The sequence below is a fragment of the Camelus bactrianus genome, chromosome 9 (genome assembly GCF_048773025.1).
Source record: "Camelus bactrianus isolate YW-2024 breed Bactrian camel chromosome 9, ASM4877302v1, whole genome shotgun sequence".
NCBI classification, from domain to species: Eukaryota; Metazoa; Chordata; class Mammalia; order Artiodactyla; family Camelidae; genus Camelus; species Camelus bactrianus.
The window spans coordinates 6,966,536-6,986,803 of record NC_133547.1 but is presented as its reverse complement, the minus strand read 5'-3'; the positions used below and the strand labels follow the sequence as shown (position 1 = coordinate 6,986,803).

At 53.9% G+C, this 20,268-nt stretch overlaps 3 protein-coding genes across 5 annotated transcripts in view; 2 read left to right on the top strand and 1 right to left on the bottom strand.

Annotated features, from left to right (window-relative positions):
• SULT2B1 (sulfotransferase family 2B member 1) overlaps window positions 1–10,041 on the top strand; it is a 34,467-nt gene extending 24,426 nt beyond the window's left edge. The window contains exons 3-7 of the mRNA XM_010947115.3: window positions 2,641–2,849; window positions 4,939–5,065; window positions 5,524–5,618; window positions 7,955–8,135; window positions 9,811–10,041. Coding sequence (XP_010945417.2) covers window positions 2,641–2,849; window positions 4,939–5,065; window positions 5,524–5,618; window positions 7,955–8,135; window positions 9,811–10,010 — 812 coding nt within the window. The 3' untranslated portion in view covers window positions 10,011–10,041. The remainder of the gene's footprint in view (window positions 1–2,640; window positions 2,850–4,938; window positions 5,066–5,523; window positions 5,619–7,954; window positions 8,136–9,810) is intronic.
• A 327-nt stretch (window positions 10,042–10,368) lies between these two features.
• FAM83E (family with sequence similarity 83 member E) lies at window positions 10,369–20,173 on the bottom strand. Of its 3 annotated transcripts, XR_012508977.1 has the most exons (8): window positions 20,067–20,173; window positions 19,846–19,942; window positions 18,244–19,741; window positions 16,804–16,971; window positions 16,341–16,465; window positions 12,746–13,193; window positions 12,122–12,303; window positions 11,125–11,264 (listed from the first exon to the last, which is right to left on the bottom strand). XR_012508977.1 is itself a non-coding variant. In XM_074369304.1 (7 exons), the coding sequence occupies exons 3-7, from the start codon at window positions 18,715–18,717 to the stop codon at window positions 10,989–10,991; spliced, it is 1,470 nt and encodes a 489-aa protein (XP_074225405.1). In that variant the 5' UTR covers window positions 18,718–19,741; window positions 19,846–19,942; window positions 20,067–20,159; the 3' UTR covers window positions 10,369–10,988. The 3 variants fall into 3 exon arrangements, 2 of the variants coding, with proteins under 2 accessions (XP_074225405.1, XP_074225404.1); XM_074369304.1 differs by lacking the exon at window positions 12,122–12,303 and having other exon boundaries at window positions 10,369–11,264; window positions 16,825–16,971; window positions 20,067–20,159; XM_074369303.1 differs by lacking the exon at window positions 12,122–12,303 and having other exon boundaries at window positions 10,369–11,264; window positions 20,067–20,156.
• SPACA4 (sperm acrosome associated 4) lies at window positions 14,068–15,079 on the top strand. Its single transcript, XM_010946895.3, has one exon. It carries the CDS (start codon window positions 14,419–14,421, stop codon window positions 14,800–14,802), a length of 384 nt encoding a protein of 127 aa, XP_010945197.1. The 5' UTR covers window positions 14,068–14,418; the 3' UTR covers window positions 14,803–15,079.
• Window positions 20,174–20,268: the final 95 nt, after the last annotated feature.

The window sequence follows — 20,268 nt, the reverse complement described above, 5'->3', positions numbered from 1 at the left end:
TTCTTTAATGGATCGGACTTCTGATGTCATGTCTAAGACATCTTTTCCTAAACTAAGGCCAATGAAGATGGCCTTTATGTTTTCTTCTAGAAGTTTTATAGTTTTAGATTTCACACTGAAGTCTCTGATCCAATTTAAGATAAACTTTATATATGGCATGAGATATATATCAAGGTTCTTTGTTTCCATATGGATGTCCAGTTATTCTTTTAGTTGTTTTTTTTAAATTTAAAATGTATTAATTAATTTCTCTCTTAGAAAGTAATATATTCATGGTTCAAAATTCAAAAGGTACAAAAGGTTTACTCTGTAAAATCTCTCTCCTCCCACAGCCACTAGTAGTCCCCATGTATCCTTCCAAAATTTGCATGTACAAGCAAAAATGTACATAATTTTTTAAACTTTTTTCCCACAAAAGTTAACACGTGATACACACCATTCTGTGTCATGGTTTTGATTGGTTTTGCCTTATATTTTGACATCATCCCATCTGAGAACTGTAAACAAATAGCTTCCTGTTGTTGGTTTTGTTTTGTTTTGTTTTGTTTTTTTACAGTTCCATAGTATTCCATAACAGCTGTACAAGAATTCTTGTTTAACTAGTTCCTTCCTGATTAGGATTTACTAGTTTCCAGTCTTTTACCTTTATATACAATGCCACATCTTGTACATGTATCATTCGCACACATTTGCACTTACCTGCAGAACAAACTCCTAGACATGGAATTGCTTGGTTAAAGGCTCTGTGCACTTGCAATTTTAATGAATATAGCCAAATTTCCTTTCATAGAAGTTGTGGAAATCTGTTCCCCAAACAGCAGACTTTGTTTGAAACAGCTTTGGAGCTAGACTGTAGTGATATTTGCACAATAATGTGAATGTACTTAATGCCATAGAATCGTACTCTTAAAAATGGTTAAATTGGGGGGAGGGGTGGGTATAGTTCAGTGGTAGAGTGCATGCTTAGCATGCACAGGGTCCTGGGTTCAATCCCCAGTATCTCTGGTTAAATTGGTCTATTTCGTTTTATGTATATTTTCCACCCACCTACAAAAAAAGAATTATTAACTGGTAACAGGGGATTATACAGGCAGAGCCAATACAAAGAGCAGCTGCTCCCTCTAGGGCTGAAGAAAAGCGCCCAAGGAAATTTGCTGGGGGGTTGGCGGAGGCCTAAGTGCCACTGGTGTCCCCTGCACTGCTGGCCGCTGTCCATCACAAGAGCCAGCCCGGAGAAGCTCAGGAGAACAAGGAAGAGATAGCCCATCCTTCTACAGGGTTCCTCTGGCGCCCTCTACTGACAAAGATTAACATTGCGCTAGCTGGCAAGGGAGAAATGTTTCCAGGGTCCAGCTCCAACGTCACAAAACCCGCCAATCCAGTGCGGATTTGGAGCTGAGAGGCAATACACTGAGAACTGGCACAGGGTAGCTGTTAGAATCCAAGGCAATAGAATACTAATTCCAAGTGATTAAACAAAAAGAAAAAATTTAAAAAGAAGAAGAAAAAAAATTTCAAGTGATCATTAACATTATTATTTCTCATCTAACCTGCCAGTAGTCTCCTAGAATCTGGACCTATGAACTGGGTCATTAATGAGGTCTCTTCCTTCTGTGTGGCGTTTGTGGCTTCCCACAGAAATCAAGGTGTTATTTCCAACCAGGGGCAGTGAACAGAGCTGAGGTTTTAAGTCTAGACACCTAGATTCAATTCCAGTTTCCTCTATGTATTAACAGAGGGCTTCTGTCCTAATACATAAGCCTTAGAATCTCAGAAGCTGAACCCAGTAGTTTATTTCTCATTCCCATAAACTCCAACTGGCGCAGGATGGATGCAGGGAAGTCGGGGAAAATCTATGCAGTCTCCAGCATCCCAGCTCCTTCCAACTCATGGCTCTGCCATCCCGAGGAGCCCCAGTTTCCACTGGCATCTCTGCATCCAGCCAGCAGAGAGGGGAGGGCGGGTGTCACGTGGCAGGTGTTTATGGGCCAGGCCTGGAAATGTCTGCACATCGCTGCAGCCTGCACTTCCTTGGCCAGAACCCAGTCACATGGCCCCACATGTAGCTGCAGGGGAGGCTGGAAAAATGCAGTCCCATGATATTCCCGGTAGGGAAACGAAATGGGGATGGGTGGACAGCTAGCCAGTCCCTGCCACCTGCCGCTTCCTAGCTCTGCTGCCTTGGCTGGCAACTTTGTTTCTTTGAGCTTCAGTTTCCTGCTTCTAAAATAAAGATAACCAACTCTAAGGGGGCGGAGGATGGAGGGATAAATTAGGAGTCTGCGATTAACATATACACACTACTATATATAAAAGAGATAAACAAGGACCTACTGTATAGCATAGGAAACTATATTCAATATCTTGTAATAACCTATAATGGAAAAGAATATACATATATATGTATCTGAATCACTTTGCTGTATACCTGAAACTAACACAACATTGTAAATCAACTCTACTTCAATTAAAAAAAAAAAAAAAAGATAACCAACCCCTGACTTCTTTGCTGGTTTTAAGAAATCTGTGCAATAAAATAGGTAGCAAATTATGCAATAAATGCAGCCATTACGCTTTTGATTATATCCTTCTCTTCACCCCTCCCCACTTCTGATTAATGTGCCCAATTTCTCCTGACAGGCACCAACTGGATGATTGAGATCATCAGCTTAATCCTCAAGGATGGGGACCCCTCTTGGATTCACTCAGTACCCATCTGGAAGCGGTCACCCTGGTGTGAGGCCATCATGGGTGCCTTCAGCCTCCCTGACCAGCCCAGCCCCCGCCTCATGAGTTCTCACCTCCCCATCCAGCTCTTCACCAAGGACTTCTTCAACTCCAAGGCTAAGGTGATGGAGGAAGGACGGGTGTTGGGGGAGGGGGCTTAACTAACTGATGAACTTAGCACATCCTTATTGAATACCTACTATGGGCCTGGCCCTGATCTAGAACAGCAGTAAATACACACACAAGAACACCTGCCCCGTGAGCCACATTTTAAAGCGGACAGGCAGTGAACAGATGGCCTACATAAGGAAAATATTTAACACGTCCAAGGCGATAAATTCACAGTGAGAAGGGGGAGAGGGTAGGACTAGAGTTAGGGGTGGGGATTTCAATGATAAATAGGGTGGTCATGGAGGCCTCAGTAGGAAGGTGTATTTGAGTAAAGACCTGGGAGGTGAGGGAAAGAAGCCAGTGGGATGTCTGGGGAAAGAACATTTCAGGCAGAGGCAAGAGCAAGTACAAAGGCCCTGGGGTAGGTATGGCATGCCTGAGGCCCAGCAAGGAGGACTATGTAGTTGGATCCAAGTGAGAAAGGGGGAGAGGAGTGGAGATGATGTCAGGGAGGTAAGAGGGGCCAAAATGTGCAGGGCCACGTGGGCTTTGGTGGGGAGTTTGCTTGTCTCTGAGTGGGACAGGAGCCAGGGGAGAGCTCTGAGCAAAGGAGAAATGGAGCCAATTTAGTTTTTTACATGTGCCCTCTGGCTGCAAATTGGGAACAGACCGTTGGGGAGAGGGCAGAAGCAGTGTGCTGGTGAGGAGGCCATAGGCTATGTGGAAGGGGGTGATGGAGGTGATCAGGGTGATGGCCATGGAGGTGAAGGCAAAGGGCTGGGTTTAGGGGTGTATTTTGAATGTGGAGCCCAGAGGCTTTGCTTGGCAGATGGGATGTGGGTGTGAGAGAAACAGATGAGTCAAAGGTGACGGCAGGGGGGTTGGCTTAAGCAGCTGGGAGGATGGGGCCATCATCAACTGAGATGGGGAGGTTGGGGAGGAGAGGATCTGGGGGGAGATGGGGAGCTCTGCTGTGACCCATCGACGTCCAGGGGGAGGTTGCCAGTGGGCAGCGAGATAGACAAATCTGGATTTGACAGGACGGATGTAGGCTGGACGCATCTATTTGCAATCTGTTGAGATATGCATATATGGAGAGAAAGACAAAGAGACAGACAGATATACAGAGACAGAGAAATTAAAGCCAGGAGACTGGTAAGATCACCAAGGAAGGATATGAGTGCAGACAGAGAAGAGACGGCTACTGCAATCTTGGGGTCCCCAAGACCACTTTCAGACTCAGTGATTCGCTAGATGGATTCACAGAACTCAGCAAAGCTGTCATACTCACAGTTACAGCTTATTACAGAGAAAGGGTAAAGATTAAGTTCAGTGAAGGGAAGAGGTGCCTGGGGGAGCATCCAGGAGAGACCAGGCACCAGCTTCAAGTTGTCTCTTACAGTGGAGTCGCATGGACCGTGCTCCGTCCTCCAGCAGTGACGTGTGACAACACGCACAGAGCATCACCCACCAGGGAAGCTCACCCGAGCCTCCGTGTCCAGGGTTTTTGTTGGAGGTTTAGCCATGTAGGCATGGCTGACCTTGGGCTTGGGGAAGGACATCTCTGATGGGGCTGGAGTAGGGTTGGTTGTGGAATCTGAAGCTGGTAAACAGATCAGAATGCCAGGCCCAGGGGCCAGGACTCCACTCTGGGCACTGGAGAGCCAAGGAGGGCAGGGTCAGCTTCTGGTGTTGTGTGGAGGCTGGGAGGCTGGGGAGGAGGCTAGGGTGGGAGTCTACGCAGGAAAGAATGAGGCTGGGGTCTTGGCTTTGGGAATAGGCAGGAGAGGAGGCTGCCTTTCTCTGTTGGTCAATAGCCCTCACCGGGATCTCCCCCACCCTGAACCCCATGCCTTCCTCCTCTTCTCTTTATCTCCTGAAGCCAAACTGTGCCTCCACCTGGTCTAGAAACAGTCCCTCTCTATTCCTAGAACATAGTTGGAAGGAACTCTCTCCATCCTGTGGATTGATCTGAGCTCCCGTTAACTGGGAAGTCCCTTGAGAAGTCTAGCTTGAGTCCTTCCTGCTGCAGGATCAGGAGAAAAAGGGCATGCAGCTTGCTGGGCTGACATCTCTCCTCTTCCCAACACCCACGCACAGGTGATCTACATGGGCCGGAACCCCCGGGATGTTGTGGTTTCGCTCTATCACTATTCCAAGATTGCCAGGCAGTTGAAGGACCCTGGCACGCCTGACCAGTTCCTGCAGAACTTCCTCAAAGGCGAAGGTGAGGACTGGGGCAGAGTGAGGTGGGGGACCCCCTGGTAGACCCAGATGGGAAGAGGGACAGAGGAGGGATGGGTAGGAGACAGAAAAAAGAGACAGAGAGATAGAGAGACAGAGATACCGGGCATTATAAAGAGCAATGGAGACAGAGAAGAGACCAAGAGATTGAGAGAGAAAACAGAGACAATAAGATACAGAAACGGGGAGAAAGAACCAGAGAGAGATTGAAAGACACGGAGGAAGCAAGAGAGAGAGAAATGGAAACGGAGAGAGACGGAATCAGAGAGACACAGCAGGAGACAGAAGGACACGGGGAGCCCAATGTAGGGGGCTTGGAGGGAGGCCTCCAGCTGGGAGAGGCCAGGCCTGGGGCCACATGGGACAGGCTGGGCTCCTCTGAGCCCCAGCAAAGGGGGGCCAGCTGCCCGCCCCTCACCCCACCTGCCCCTCTGCCCGCAGTGCAGTTTGGCTCCTGGTTCAACCACATTAAGGGCTGGATTCGGATGCAGGGCAAGGAGAACTTCCTGTTTATCACCTACGAGGAGCTGCAGCAGGTGATTCCCCAACCCCCACCTCAGCCCAGCAGCCCTATTACCCCTCCCCTCCTCATGCCCGCCAGCTTCCCTTCCGGTAAGACAAAGAGCTGAGAAAAAAAGGTGAGTGGGGAAGGAGGAGGCAGCGGGAACAGCCAGTGCAAAGCCCCTGAGGAGAGCATGTGCTTAATGTATTTCAAGGAGAGCAGAGGCCACCGCCGTGGCCAGAGCCGAGGTTGGGGGTGCTGGGAAGTGAGGGCAGAGAGGGGATGGGGCCCACAGTGAGGACTCCGGCTTTTCTCTGAGTTGGTGGAAGCCCCAGCTGGGCTCTGAGCAGAGGTGACAGGATAAATGGGACAATGCAGAACTGTGATACGTGGGAAGTGATGATGGTTTAATGATGGTTGTGACCTGAAATGTGGAGAGAAGCAAAGGAAAGAAACAGCCTTAGGAGTCAGACAGGGAGCCTATCTGGACCCCATCGAACATCCTGGGGGCAGGTACCTGGGAGAAAGAAACTTTCCTGCTAGGGCAATCAGGGAGGACTGCCTAGAAGAAGGGGCCATACAGAGTGCCTATGGCTTTACCCAGGCAAGGAGATGCTGGGCTTCTAGATGGACCAGTCCACAGTAAATGTGTCCAACTGTTCTACGTTCTTAACAAAGATGTGTCCTGAGATGCTGAGAACTTAAGAGGCTCTCAACACATTCCTTCACCAACATTCCCAGACATTCTCTTCCCATGTGTGCATTTCATGCATTTTTGTACCCTCCTTTCTGTCTGTGCTTTTTGCAGCCTAAAGAGCCTGGATTTTGGTGTTGAAAAAGCTGTTAAAATCTTTTTTTAAAAAATGTTTATAGTTTCTTGTTTATTTATATTCTTTTTTATTGAAGTATATAGTTGATTTACAATGTTGGTAGTTTCTGGTGTACAGCATAGTGATTCAGTGATAAATATATATTCTTTTTCATATTCTTTTTCATTATAGGTTATTATGAGTTATTGAATATAGTTCCCTGTGCTATACCGTAGGATCCTGTTGTTTAAAATCCTCTTAAAAATCTCTCAGAGCCTCAGAAGTCTCATCCTTAACATGGGTGAAAAATGCTGGAGCAGAGGGTTGTTGTGAGGTCCACAATATCGGGCACTGGCGTATTATAACCATCTGACAAGCTATTGCAAACAGTTAGTATAGTGAGCAAAGTAAGAGTGATTAGGTACTGAGCGAGGGCCTATCTGATTAGTAATAGCCCCAGTATCAAACGTTTCAGCCTCTCTGACAGATGTCAGGCACCAAATGCTGCACACAAATGATTTGGTTTAACCCTGTAATCGGTGAGGTACAGATTAGATCAAACAACATGAAATGCCCGTATTTAACCAGTTTCGAGCTGCAAAAAAAAAAAAGATAATTTTCTATGCTTCACCCCAATATTGTTATTGCCCCCATTTTATAGAGGAGGAAACAGGGAGGTTATAACCTAGAGAGGGTAGGGGTCTTCCCTGTGGGCCCTGTGGGTTTTTTTTCCCCACCCTCGTAAATCTCTTTTGATGGAAAGATCCAGAAAATATTTCAGCACTACCCCTCCCCCTCTCTTTTCCATCAAGCTTTATTCTCCAAACCCAAAACTGGGTCACGCAGCCTGACAGAGTTTCTGGGCTGCCCCTGGGTGTGAGGAACTGCCAACATGTTTGAATTTCTGGGACACCTTAGTTGTTCAACAGGATAAAGGGATGGAGGCTTATGAAACCAAGAATGACCTGGAAAATCGGGGCCATGGGGTTGGTGGAGCTGACCGGTGCCAGGCGCTGCATATTAGGGAAGGCAGCAAGATGGAAAGGAGGATGTGGGCTTTGGGGACTCAGATCTGTTTTCCTCCTTGGCTGTGTGACCCTGGACAAGTGTCTTCCCCTCTCTGAGCCTCCATTTACCTACTCGGGTATTGACACCTCTCTGTAAGGCTACTGGTAGGTCCGATGGCAGGTATTCATGAGGGGGTTGGACTAGAGATTGGTACACAATAGGCGCACAATCCACAGTGACTTTCCAACCTGAAAGAGGGTGATTCTGCATAAGATGCTGAACTGACCTCCGCCCCCCTGCTGTGACCTCTGACCCAGCCCCATCCCTTCCCTCCCTACAGAACCCTCCAAAACCCTAAACTGCAAAACCCCTCAGAGGTCATGGCCCAACTGCCTGGCTTGGAGGTGGGGAAACTGAGGCAGAGGCAGAATCACCCAGATTCCAGATCTGGGTTGGGACTCAGGAATCCAAACTCTGGGACTAAAGTTTCTTTCTCACCTGGGGTCCCCTTCCTCCACTGACTCATCCCCTGCCCCTTCTCCCCTGTCCCCAGGATCTCCACAGCTCCGTGCAACGCATCTGCCAGTTCCTGGGCCGGCCGCTGGGTGAGGAGGCGCTGGAATCTGTCGTGGCACACTCGGCCTTCAATGCCATGAAGGCCAACACCATGTCCAACTTCACGTTGCTGCCGCCCAGCCTGCTGGACCAGAGCCATGGTGCCTTCCTCCGGAAAGGTGTGAGGACTCGAGGGCTCCAAGGCTCATGAGACCTCTGCCTGGCTGTGTGGCTTGGCTAGTTACTTAACCTCTCTGGGCCTATTTCTCTAGCTCTCACATGGGGTGCTGGGAGCAGAACTGCATTTATGGGATCACTGTGGACCCGGGATTGACTCTGCACACAGGGCTTGGCAAGGGGCCTGTCGTCCCAGGCCCACCACACCCAGAGAGCTCTAAACTGGAAGAAGACACTTGAGTACGTTTTCTTCATAGCCAGCTCCAAACCACTATGAGGCTATTTCAAGTCTTCGTGAACCCTTCTTAGCATTAACGTTCACCCCAGAAATACTCAAGTGTTGGATTCAGGGTGAGGGTGGAAATGTGTTAGTTTCCTGTTCCTGCTGTAACCCAATACCACCAACTTAAGTGCTTAAAACAACACATGTTTGTACCTTATGGTTCTGGAGGTCAGAAGTCCAAAATCAGTCTCACTGGGACAAAATTAAAGTGCCAGGAACATATTCTTTCTGGGGGCTCTAGAGGAGAATCGGTTCCCTGCCTTTTACAGTTTCCAGACCCGCCTGCATCTCTTGGTTTGTGGCCCCTTCCTCCATCTTCAGAGCATCTTCTACTCTCTGACTCTGACCCTCCCTCATCCTCTTATAAGGATGCTTGCCATTAAATTGGGTCCACCCAGATAATCCAGGGTCTTCTCCACACCTCAAGATCTTTAACTTAAATCACATCTGCAAAGTGTGATTTATCAGGTCACATATTCATAGGTTCCAAGAATTAGGTCTTAAACATCTTGGTCGGGAAGTGGGTATTAACCCACCACAGGGAGCCCCACCCCCAGACCTCACTCAGGGTGTCTTGTAACATGCAGTGTGGGGATCTGCTAAAATTCAAAATACTGTGATCTAAATTACTTTGGCCCCAAGATTCCAGGCAAGGGCTGGTACCTCAGATTATCCTCCTGTGAGATCAGAAACCTAAGCCTCAGAGTGCTTGATCCGGGGCACACAGAACCAGCAGAGCCACGCCCTTTGCCTGATTAATTGCTGGGAGGATTAAAGAGTGAATCCCAGCCAATCTTCATCATGATGCCTGGTATCCACTGAGTGCTGGGACAGCACTGATTCCCAATGCCAGAGCAATAAATGGAGGTAAGGTAGGGCATTGCAGGAGTGCTGGAGCGAGGAAACCCTGCTCTAGCCAGGGAGCAGAGGGACAGGTCACAGTCAACCTATCCTTGTAAGAAGGTGAAGGAGGGTCAGCGTCAGAAGGTAGAAGATGCTTTAAAGATAGAGGAAGGGGCCATGAGCCAAGGGTTGCAGAAGGATCTGGAAACTGTAAAGGCAAAGGTTGGGAGTGTGTGCAGGAATACTAGATGGGGAGGCAGATATTCTGGGTAGAGATTTAAGAGATCCGTGCAGGAAGGTGAGAAGTCTGCTGGAGGGTTGAGTAGGGTGGGGCGGGGTGGGGGGGGGGAGGGAATGGTGGCCGGGGGTCTGTCCATTGTTAGTCATCATCAGAGGAGGTAAAGGGGCAAAATGGAGATGGGGGGCGGGGGAAGGTCAGTGCTTCTGGCAAAGGGAACATGGGCAAAGCCCGGGAGGTGGGAAAGAGGGTGCTGGGATGTTGGGGGCGAGGGACGATGCTCCTCACCTCGGCCTCCCTCCCTCCCCTCCAGGGGTGTGTGGTGACTGGAAGAATCACTTCACGGTGGTGCAGAGCGAAGCCTTCGACCGCGTCTACCGCGAGCAGATGCGGGGGCTGCCGACCTTCCCCTGGGACGAGGCCCCTGAAGACACCAGCCCGGACCCCGACCCCAGCCCGGACCCCAGCCCAGCCCCAAGCCAGGCCTCTGAGCACCCCCACCCGTCACCCTAAAAATAAACACATCCCTCCTGCCCGGGCTCAACGATGCGCTGTGGAGGTGGCGTCCCGGCGGCAGGGGGCGCGCGAGGGCGGGCGGGGCGCCGCTGCGGACCGCGGAGGTTCTGGCGAGGACCCCTTGGGGGCCACCCGAGGCCTGGGGAGGACGAGGTCCTCTAACCCACCTGGCACGCTGGTGGAGTCTGTGACTCAGAAGTCTCGCCCAGAGGCAAAGGTAGGGCAGAGAGGCCAGCGCTGGGCACCCGACTCCCCCAGGGTGAGGGTGCTGCGGCCGCGACTCCTGGATCCTTGGGGGAGGAGGGGGCTGGGGACCTGGACTCCTGGGCCTCCCACTAGGCTGTGGAAATGCAAGTTTCTGGCATGAAGCAGCTTTATTCTAGGCAGAGGTAAAAGGCAGCCCCAACAATTCACCCGCTGGTGCCCACAAAACAGTCCCAGCTCCTGCTGGGTCCCTCTCCACGGCCTTGGCCTGTTCCCCAGCAGGTGTGTCCTCACCGATTTCCAGTCCCTCCCGATTCAGCGCGGCTCCCTGGATGGGGCTCTCTCCTCTCCCCGGCCAAGCTCAGTTTATCCTCAGCTCCTGAGCACGGTGGGTGCAGAAGTTTCCCCTTTGTCTCAGGGACTCCCCATCTTCACCCCACACAATTCCAGCCTGGGAGCCACTCAGCCAGGCCTGTCCTCAGAGAAGTTCTGATCCAGCCGGAAAAGGATGTGTGCTGTTCTAGCTCCCAGCCAGAGGAGACTTTCTGCCCATTTTCTAGGCTGTGACACTGAGGTCTAGAGTGGGCACTGGGGCTTGCCCACGGTCTAGAACAAGTGAAAAAAAACAAAAACAAAAATAAAACCCCTTTCCACTTCCCGGACACTGAGGCCAGAAGCCTTGTCCAAGGCATGATAGCAAGGCTAGGGGCTTCAAGTGACAGTTGTCCAAATATCCTGAGACAGGCCAGTCCCATTTGGCTTTGGCTTCTGTCAGGGCCACCCCTGGATTCCTGGCTGGGCGGCCTGGTCTGGCTGCCGAATGCCTCTGGGTTCTGGAAGTTTGCCTGCAGCATCTTTACCAAGCCTCCTTTGGGTCGGGGACAGATAGTGGAGGCGGCGGGCAGGGATGGGGGACAGGGTGCTGCCCCAGGGCTGGGACCAGGCCAACGGACGGGAGTCTGCCTCACCCCAGGGAGCCCCTCCAGTGCCCCGCTGCCTCATCAGGGCCTTGGCTGGGGTGTCCTTGGAGCCCCGGGACTTCTTGTGCTGCGGAGGGAAAGAGAGGGAGGTGAGAGGAGGCTCTTGGGGGCCCAGAGCTGGAGCAGAGAGACGAGGGTGAACAAGGATGGAGAAGGTGGTTAGGGAGAAAGGAGAGAAGGAAGGTGAGACAGGAAGGCGAGAGATGACACAGGAGGGAGGTGAGGGAGAACGAAGGGTGGGGTGAACTCCACGGGGAGGCGAGAAGACCCCTGAGTCTCCAGAGCCAGGAAGGAAGTGAGCAGGAAGGCTGGGGACCCCCCAGACCTACAGAGGGGGCAAGGAGCTGTGTCCCCTTGGGCATGTTTGCAGCTGGGAAGGAACAGGAAGCAGCTGGCACCTGTGTGGGGGGAGCAAATATTTGCCAAGGGAGGTGATGCTGGGTGAGGGCGGCTCAGGATCAGGTAGAGGTAAGGACCTTGCCCCTGCCCCTCCCTTGGCACAGACTGAGGGAGGCGATTCCTGGGACATTTCTTGCTCAACCTCGGAAGAGGCCTTGAGCTCCCAGTTAGATGAGGAAACAGACTCAGAGGGCACAGCTCGCTAAGAGACTGACCACAAGTCTGCCTGCGTCCAGGGAGGGTCCACTGGTTTCTCCACAGCCTGCTTTACTGCTGGGGATACTGATGCCCTGCCCAGGGTCCCCTAGAGAGTTGGGGCAGGCTGTTAGAACCCCAGTGTCTAAGCAGCTGAGCTCCCCTAATTCCCTCCCCAACACCCCAGGACACTCAAATCCAGGAAGCCAACAAGCAGAGCATTTAAAAGCCCTGCCTGAGAGGCAACCAGGGCTGAGTTCTGATTCCTCCCTGGTGCCTCAGTTTCCCCATCAGTGAAAGGAGTGGATGGAGAGCTGTAATCACACCTACCTCGTAGGGTTGTGGCAAAGGTGAAATTTAACCACCTCAGTGAAAGCGCTTGGCCTGGAGCCTGGCACGTGGCTAGGAGCCCACAAAAGATTGTTGCTTTGACCTTGAGCAAGTTCGGCTCAACCTCTCCCAGCCTCTGCTTTCCCAGCCATAAAACTGAGCATGAACATTGCCTCACTGACCTGGGATAAGGATGTCATGAAGGCAAAATAAATTCCATTTGGGGGAATTTATGATAATGATGATGATTCTAGTTCGTTCTACCCTTATTGACTCCTCCTCCCAAGCAAACTGAGGATAGGGACAGTCACTCAGCCCACATCCTTGATGAGAACACTGAGGTTCAGAGAGGGCAAGTCTCCACCCTTCACCCACCCTGGGCTCTCAGAGTTGGAGAATCATGCCAGGTTTCATGCCCAGGGCTCATGAGGTCTCTGCCCCTGCAACCCAGGGCTCCCCTGCCCAGCACACAGTATGGGTACAGGAAGTGGACGATGCAGTTATGAACAGAAGTGAGCAGTTTTGCTTTTCCCTGCCCCTACACAGGGCCAGGCACGTGGCAGGCCCTCAGATGCCTCCATCCTCTCTCAGCTATTCTCTCTCAGACCAGCCACCAGGTCTCACCTCATTGTCACCGTCACTGGAGCCTGACAGCTCGGACAGGCGGCTCAGGTCCCATAGAGAGCGGCTGGGCCGGGCCGGGGGGCCACTGGGGGTCCGGGTGCGCTGTACGCTCCTCAGGATGTCGCTGAGAGCTGGCCCTGGCATGGCTGGGTTCTCCTGCCGGTCCTCCTTGAAGACCCGGCAGGCGGCCAGGCGCTGGGCCAGCGAGCCATCAGGTAGTGGTGGCGGCAATGCGGGGGCCATGGAGCGGCGGTGGGCCACACGGTGCGGGCTGTGTGCCAGCTGCAGCTCCCCCGGGGCTCTGACAAAGGGTCCTGGGGTGGGCGCGGGCGGGAGTGGCCAGGAGGCCGCATACAGTGTCCGGAACTCACGGCTGAAGTCATCGGCAATCTCACCGGTCAGCAGAGTCACCAGGCCCCGGTGCAGGCGTGAGTCACTCCATGTGAAGCTGAGGGGCACAGATTAAGGGGTCAGGATCTCCAAGTGGTCCCAGAGGCCTGACCCAGCCCCCATCACCTCCAAGTGGTCCCAGGGCAGGCTGTGTGACCTCAGGTAAGTCCTGCCACCTCTCCAGCCTCAACATGCCCCTCTGTAGAATGGGAACAATGAAGTACCTACCCCAGAGGGTTGATGTGAGGACATGAGTTAAGGTACTTAAATTATCATCCGGAATCAGACTCGAGTTTAAACCTGGGCTCAGCCCCATCCCCACCGAGAGATGCCTCTGTTTCCCTCTCTGGAAAGAGACAGGATTCCGACACTCTCAGGGACTGTTTTAAGACTTGGCTGCTTCCTATAATGACAGCCATTTATTAAGTACTTGCCATGTGCCAGGCTCTAGGTGCACCTGCTCCCTGCCTCAGTTTGCTCATCTGTAATATGGAGCTAAAACATAGGAAGATTAGAATGAGAGGACATGGGGTCGAGCACAGTGCCCAGTAGGTGCCCAGCACCAAAAACCTGTGGGCCGTGGTCAGCTGCACCCTTAATATTCCTGTGATCATAGAGGTTGTGATTTAAAGTCCCTAGCACAGGTCTTGGCCCACGGCAGGTGCTCGGTAAATGCCGTCTTTGGAATTAAGTGAACCTGGGCTCTAGTCCTGGCTCCGGGGACCTTGGACATGCCACTTTCCCTTCCTGAGCTTCGGTCTGCCCATCTGAAAAAACCCTGCTCACCCTGGGCCGTGTATCTTGTGCCTTAGCAGCTACAGCACCCAGCAGAGAGGACAAGTGCGGCCGGGATGGTGAAGGTGGGTTTGAGCATCCTTACCTTGGCGGGGAGGCGGTGTCCTCGCTCCCTCCCAGCCTGCCCTGGAGATTGTGACACCCCTCCCCCACCTATGACCTCATCCCCAGAGCGGCCAGTGGGAACCCTAGAGGGTCTGTGAGGTCACCCCATTCCGCTCCACAAAGACTCCTGACGGGCTGCAGCCACTGGCTCGTCTCTGTCCCGGGGGAGTTTCTGAGACCCGAGGACTTGAGAGCCGTGGTCACAACGGCGCTCCTGAGAGGGACACGGAGCATTGGGAACTGAGGACACGCCGGGTGCTGACCCTGGGAGACCAGAACCAGGGGCAGAAGTCTCGTGGGCGTGAGGAGTGTCATTCAGCAGTTCCAGGAGGTCCAGGAAGCCCACGGCCTGGCTTGGGCACCGTCACCGCCACTAGGCCACCATGGTCCTTGGCTGGCTGCTGCTTCTGGTGACAGCTCTGCCCCCAGGTACGACGGGCGCCAAGGACTGCGTCTTCTGTGAGCTGACCGACTCCTTGAGCTGCCCCGGTACCCACATGCGCTGTGGCGATGACGAGGACTGCTTCACAGGCCGTGGGGTGGCGCAGGGCGCTGGCCCCATCATCAACAAAGGCTGCACGCGGGCCACTTCGTGCGGCCGCGAGGAGCCCGTCAGCTACATGGGCATCACCTACAGCCTCGTCACCAACTGCTGCACCGGCCACCTGTGCAATGGGGCTCCCAACCCCACAGGCAGCTGGATGGCGGGGGCCACCACTGGCCTGGCGCTGGGCATGCTGCTGCTGCTGCTCCAACATTTGCTGTGACCTACCTGGAGGGCAGGGCTCAAGACTGGTCTCCCGGCTCCACTGCTCCCCATGCCCCCTGCCTCCACCCCCTTCCCCCATTAAATGGCCAGAGGCCCTGGACAACCTCTTGTGGCCCTGGCCTCATCCATTCTAGGGTTGTCCACCAGAGCCCAGTGCTTGGCGAAGCATCCTCTGGCCTGATTTAGTGGTGGGGACCCGTGCCCAGTGGGTTCGGCTGGACTACTGTATTTTGTTGGTTCTAAGACGCGTATCTTTTCACATTTTCAACAAGAAGCTTCCTTGCTTTAGTGGCACCTTAGAGTTGATGAAATATGGTTAAAAAAAAAGTAATAATAATAATAAATGACAGCTGACATTCATGGAGCACTTCTTATGTTATATGCCAGGCACCGGTATCTCACTGAATCTCCAAGTGAAGCTGGGATGGTAGGTTCTCTTCAAAACCTCCCAGTCTGGATGCTGGTGGCTCTCCAAGTGTGGTCCCCGGACCAGCAGTGGCAGGATCAATGGAGAACTTGCCAGAAATGCCAATTCTTGGGCCTCATACTAGGCCGGCTGAAGAGGGGTAGGGCCCAGAAATCAGGGTTTTAACAAGTCATCCAGCTGATTCTGAAGCCCAAATCTAGAGCAGTGGTCATCAGTTGGGCACTTCTGCCCCTCAGGGGGCAGCTGCAATGTCTGGAGACACTAGGTTGTCATAACTGGGGAAGGGGAAAGCTACTGACATCTCCTGGGTAGAGAGCAGGGTTGCAGGTCAGCCCAGGAAAGCCCCCCACAACACAGAATCACCTAGCCCCGAATGTGAGTAGTACCTCTGCTGAGAAACCTTGCTCTAGAGGCACTAACGATATCATCCCACAGTGGCGAGGGGGAAACTGAGGCACAGAGAGGTGAAGCCAGTTGCCCAAAATCACACAGCTAGGAACTGGCAGAGCAAGGATTCGACCCCAAGCCACCCAGCCCTGGACTCCAAGCGCCCCACCACATGCTGCTCTGAGGACACTGGAAGTAGCTATTTTCACACTGTCCAGATGGGAAACTGAGGTTTGGGGTGTGGGAGGCACCCGCCCAAGGTCATGAGCTAAGAAGTCATGGAGCCAGGTTCCAGGGACCACAAATAGAGCAGAGGAGGGAGATGAAATGGTCGGAGGGCCAGGCCATTTGTACCCTGGCTCTGATTTTTTTTTTTAATAGATGCTCAGAGAGGTGGAGTTACTCACCCAAGGCAGAGCTAGGACTCCAATCCAGGTCCCCCTGGTTCTGAAACTCCTACATCCTAATTGTGGGCCCAGTTTTCCAGATAAGGGAACACATAGTCAAAGAGACAAAGACTTACCCCTAGGCCACTGAACAGCCCAGCACCCAGCCAATGCCAGCTCGTTCTGCTCCAGGACACCTACTCTCCGGGGCCGGGTGTTTAGACCCATTTTACAGATGAGGAAAGAGTCTAGAGAAGGGGATGCCACCTGTTGCCTGAACATGCTGAGGGAGAGCTAGGGACAGGAGACCGGTGGCATGGTCGGGGGGAGCCGCACCTGTAGGATCCTGAGACGACCCTCTCGCTGTCCAGCAGCACAAACTTCTCCCGAACATTGCCGCTCACCTGCCGACCACAGCGGCTCTGGAAACTGCAGCCCCGTACAACTCGGATGTCCAGGTTCTGGGGTGGGGAAGGCATACCCCCTGCTCAGGCCGACCCCACAAAGCCCCGCCCAGTGCCAAGGGCTCAGGACGCCTCCAGACCTGGAGATCCTGGCCTCTACCTGGGTGGCCCATGACTCTCTGGAAGGGTCTGTTCCAGCTTCCCCAGAGCCTCAGGGTATCTTGGAAATACCCCTAACTCAGAGGGACCGCATGGGGAGATCCCCCCGCTCCCCATGCCATGGGCATCAGCTCTCAAGGGACCCTCAGCTGGCATCCACCTCGATGACCCAGGACCCCATGGAAGGGTCTGGCCCAGCTGCCCCCAGTGCTCCCAGACACAGGCCAGGCCCCTACCTCAGTGGCCCAGGGGTTCACCTCCATCTGCTGGGCCAGTGTCAGGAAGGCAGGCAGCTGCTGACGGTCCAGGAGCAGGTAGACGGGCACCCGGCGGCGTGTGGCTGCATCCACCAGGTCCGAAAGCAGGTCTGGGTCAGTGAAGATGTCCATGACTACAGCCACCAGCTGGGGGGGTGGGGAAGAGGGGCTGTGGTGGAGCCTGGGGCCCAGGGGACAATCTGAGGGTGGGGCTCTGGGGATGAGGTGCTATGGGGGCTAGGGGTTTAAGGGCCCAGGCTCTCTGTGGGATGTTTAGGGGGGCTGAGGGGGAGACCCCCAGACACGCACTGCTGTTCATGCAGCGCCTATGTGTGAATGAGAAAACAGCCAGCCCTTCCTTGAGATCCTGGCCTCTAACTGCTGGAAAGCTGTCATCACAAATCACACATCTGCAATGGTGAATGGTGTCCCCTGAGTTGTGACACTACAGGGCAGCCCTGCTCCAGGGGTCAGGGGCTGGAGGCCCCCACAGGGCACTGTGGGCAGCTGCACACCTGGTCCTCAGGAGCACCCAGCATGCCGGGTGGGAAGGGATGACATGCCAGGCCACCAAGGAGAGCTCTGTGAACCAGAGGATGCTGAGAGCTTAGATCTTGTGCGCAGAAAAAGGTAGTGGAGATAAACTCCCACTCACTGGCCAGAAGGCCTTGGTTCAAATCCCCACTCAGCCACTTACAGGCAAAAGACAACTTCCCATGTCTGTTTCCCCATCTCCTCAATGGATACATTAAGTCTCAACCTAATGGTGCCCTCCTGAGGATTATGGAGGTTAAGCCATATAAAGCACTTAGCGTGGGAGCAGAAAAAGATAAATTGCTAAATAATGAATAGGCTGGGAGTGGGGAGAATATAGCTTAGTGGTAGAGTGTGTGCTTAGCATGCCTGAGGTCCTGCATTCAATCCCCAGTACCTCCACTAAATAAATAAATAAAGTGAACCCAATTACCTCCCCCACACACAAAGTTTTTAAAAAAGGCTGGTAGAGTGCATGCTTAGCGTGCACAAGGTCCTGGGTTCAATCCCCAGTACCTCCATTAAAAATAAAGAAATAAAAATAAAGAACAGGCTGGGGGGATGCAGGGGAGATGTCTGGACCCTCCCTGGAAGGAGGCGGGGTAGGGTAGATGGCCAAGACCAGGGTGGGTCATATTTAGTTCCAAGGGGCATGGATGCCTAAGGCACCCAGGTCTTGGGGAGAAGGTGGAATATGCTAGAATACACCACATCTAAGAGGGTGAGGATGAGATCCCGGAAGTGTGGATGCCCAGGTCCTAGGGGCTGGGAGGTGTGGACTTGCAAGTTCCAGGAGGGCCTGGCTCATGCCAGGGGACGTGCTCTCACTCACAGGTGAGGATGACGGGGTCTGGGGAAGGGACACCAGGCCCCCGAGGCCCCCACCTTGTGGGCGGCCTGGATTTCCTGGCGCACCAGCTCCTTGAGGGATGGCTGGCCCTCACCAGGCGGCTGAGTGTACAGCTGTGCCCGGGTGATACCCTTCCAGGCCGAGTCCTCCGGCCAGCCCAGCCGCAGCATGGGCACTGGCTCCTCCGACTGTCCAGGCCAGTAGGTCAGGCTGCCCAAGTCCCCGTCAGCAGTGGTGGCTCCATCAGCTGCCCTGCCAGACTCCTGCTTGGCTGCTGTCCAGTCCTCGGCTGCCGCCTCCAGGCCCCGGACCTCATCTCCACTCAGGAAGGGCCGCAGCCCCTCGCGCTGCAGGCAGGCCTCGAACGCGTCTGCGCCCTTGCTCAGCAGAGCCTCCAGCGCCAGCCGCTGGCCCTCGGAGTACAGGAAGCTGGGGCTGGCCTCGGTGAGGGGCAGCCCCCCAGCGCCCGACTCCGTTCCTTCCAGTGCCGCCAGCTGGGAGGCCGCCATCGGACCACTCAGGTGAGAGGACGGTGAAGCTGGGTGTCCAAGGGCTTGGCTGTCTCTGGTTACTTACCATCTGGGGTTCAGACCAACAGACCACCAGCCATCTGAGCGTCCTGCCAGCCTCTGAGGGTCAGGCTGACCATCTGACACCGTCTCCAACTAGCTGCCCATCTCTGCTACACGACACGACCTCCAACTCTAGCCCACTGGCTCTACAATGCCCCAACTGACCCTGCAGCTGGCTCAGGCTGACCCCACTGCCATCTCCAGGTCACAGGCTGTCTGCTCGTCTCTGTCCCTGATTAAAGGCAGGGCGGGCTGCCTGTTTGCCCCTGGCCAACGGCACATCAGACTAACCCTCTCTGGATGTTTCTTCGTCTAGAAGACACTAATTGCTTCCAACTGACAAGCTCAGTATCTGACTGCTGGGAGGAGCTCCCAGCTGGCTCCGTTCAAATCTGTTTCTCCCGACGACCGACCTGGCTCACCAGCTCTCACTGGCTGACCATCCTGGAAGCCCTCTCTGGATCTCCTCTCTCAGCCGTGGAAGAACACACTCCAGCCCTGTCTTGGCATCACCCCTCCCCAGCTGGGGAACTAGGTCAGTCTCCTCTGGGTTGAGGACTCTGCTCCCCAGACCTTCACACCCACTCGGGCTGCCCCAGTGGTGGATGTCCTCGGAGGGGGTTTCATTACGATGGAACCGGCCCATCTACATTGAGGACACGACTAACTAGCCACTGTTCCTCAGGCTACTGCCCCTGCCTGTCTCCCGGGCCACCAGTCGTCTCCGTCTGTCCTACAGTCGGGACTGCTACCTTAATCCCATTCTCTCCTGTTATCAGACCACCCATTTATTCCTGGCCAAGGACCACTCCGCATCCCTTCTGGTCCCCTTTCCAAGTTGCCCCCTTGAGGCTCCTGACCCAACCTCTGGTCTGTGGACCTTGTACCCCTGCAAACCAGCAGCGCCTCCTTCCAACCCCAGCACCCAGGGAGCTCCTTTCCTCCAGACCAGTGTCCAACCCTGCAAAGAGAAAGGAGAGGAAAAGCCAGGCCGTCTCCTCTCCCTCCCGTCCCCCTCAGCTTCCCCAGCACATCCAGGTCTCCATCCCTTTCCCCTCCTCTTGCCTTCTCAGAGTCAGATCAGGGAGCTGGAGACTTCCTGCTTGTGTTTCTGCGGTTCTTCCGGCTGTCCTGCCTTATTCATCAGGTTTCTGCCTGGGATCTGGGAAACCCAACCCCTTGAGCAAACACAGGGGGAGGGCCGACCCAAGTCCCCGGAGGTCTGGGGAGCCACACGAGTGTAAGGGAAGGTCCCAGCCCAAGAACACATTCAACAGGTTGCTCACCTGGGGGACAGCAGCTGGCCACTCGGGCTTCGGGGTAGGGGAGGACCTTGCCTGTTCCCACGCACACCCTCCCACAGGGGCCTACCCCATCCATACTTCCCTGTCCACGCCCCGCCCAACCCCATCCGGGAGGACAGCAAGGGTGCTTTAAGAGTCGGCATGACTAATCCTGAGAGGAGGCAGGTGCACTAACACCTGGCTC

Excerpts from the sequence above, each read along its gene's own strand:
- FAM83E (XM_074369303.1), bottom strand. The coding sequence starts at position 18,717 with ATGGCGGCCTCCCAGCTGGCGGCACTGGAAGGAACGGAGTCGGGCGCT. Across the intron at positions 16,972-18,243 it reads AAATCCAGGCCGCCCACAAG|CTGGTGGCTGTAGTCATGGA; the intron begins GTGGGGGCCTCG and ends CCACCCCCCCAG. Across the intron at positions 11,265-12,745 it reads CCAGTGACGGTGACAATGAG|CACAAGAAGTCCCGGGGCTC; the intron begins GTGAGACCTGGT and ends TTCCCTCCGCAG.
- SPACA4 (XM_010946895.3), top strand. The coding sequence starts at position 14,419 with ATGGTCCTTGGCTGGCTGCTGCTTCTGGTGACAGCTCTGCCCCCAGGT.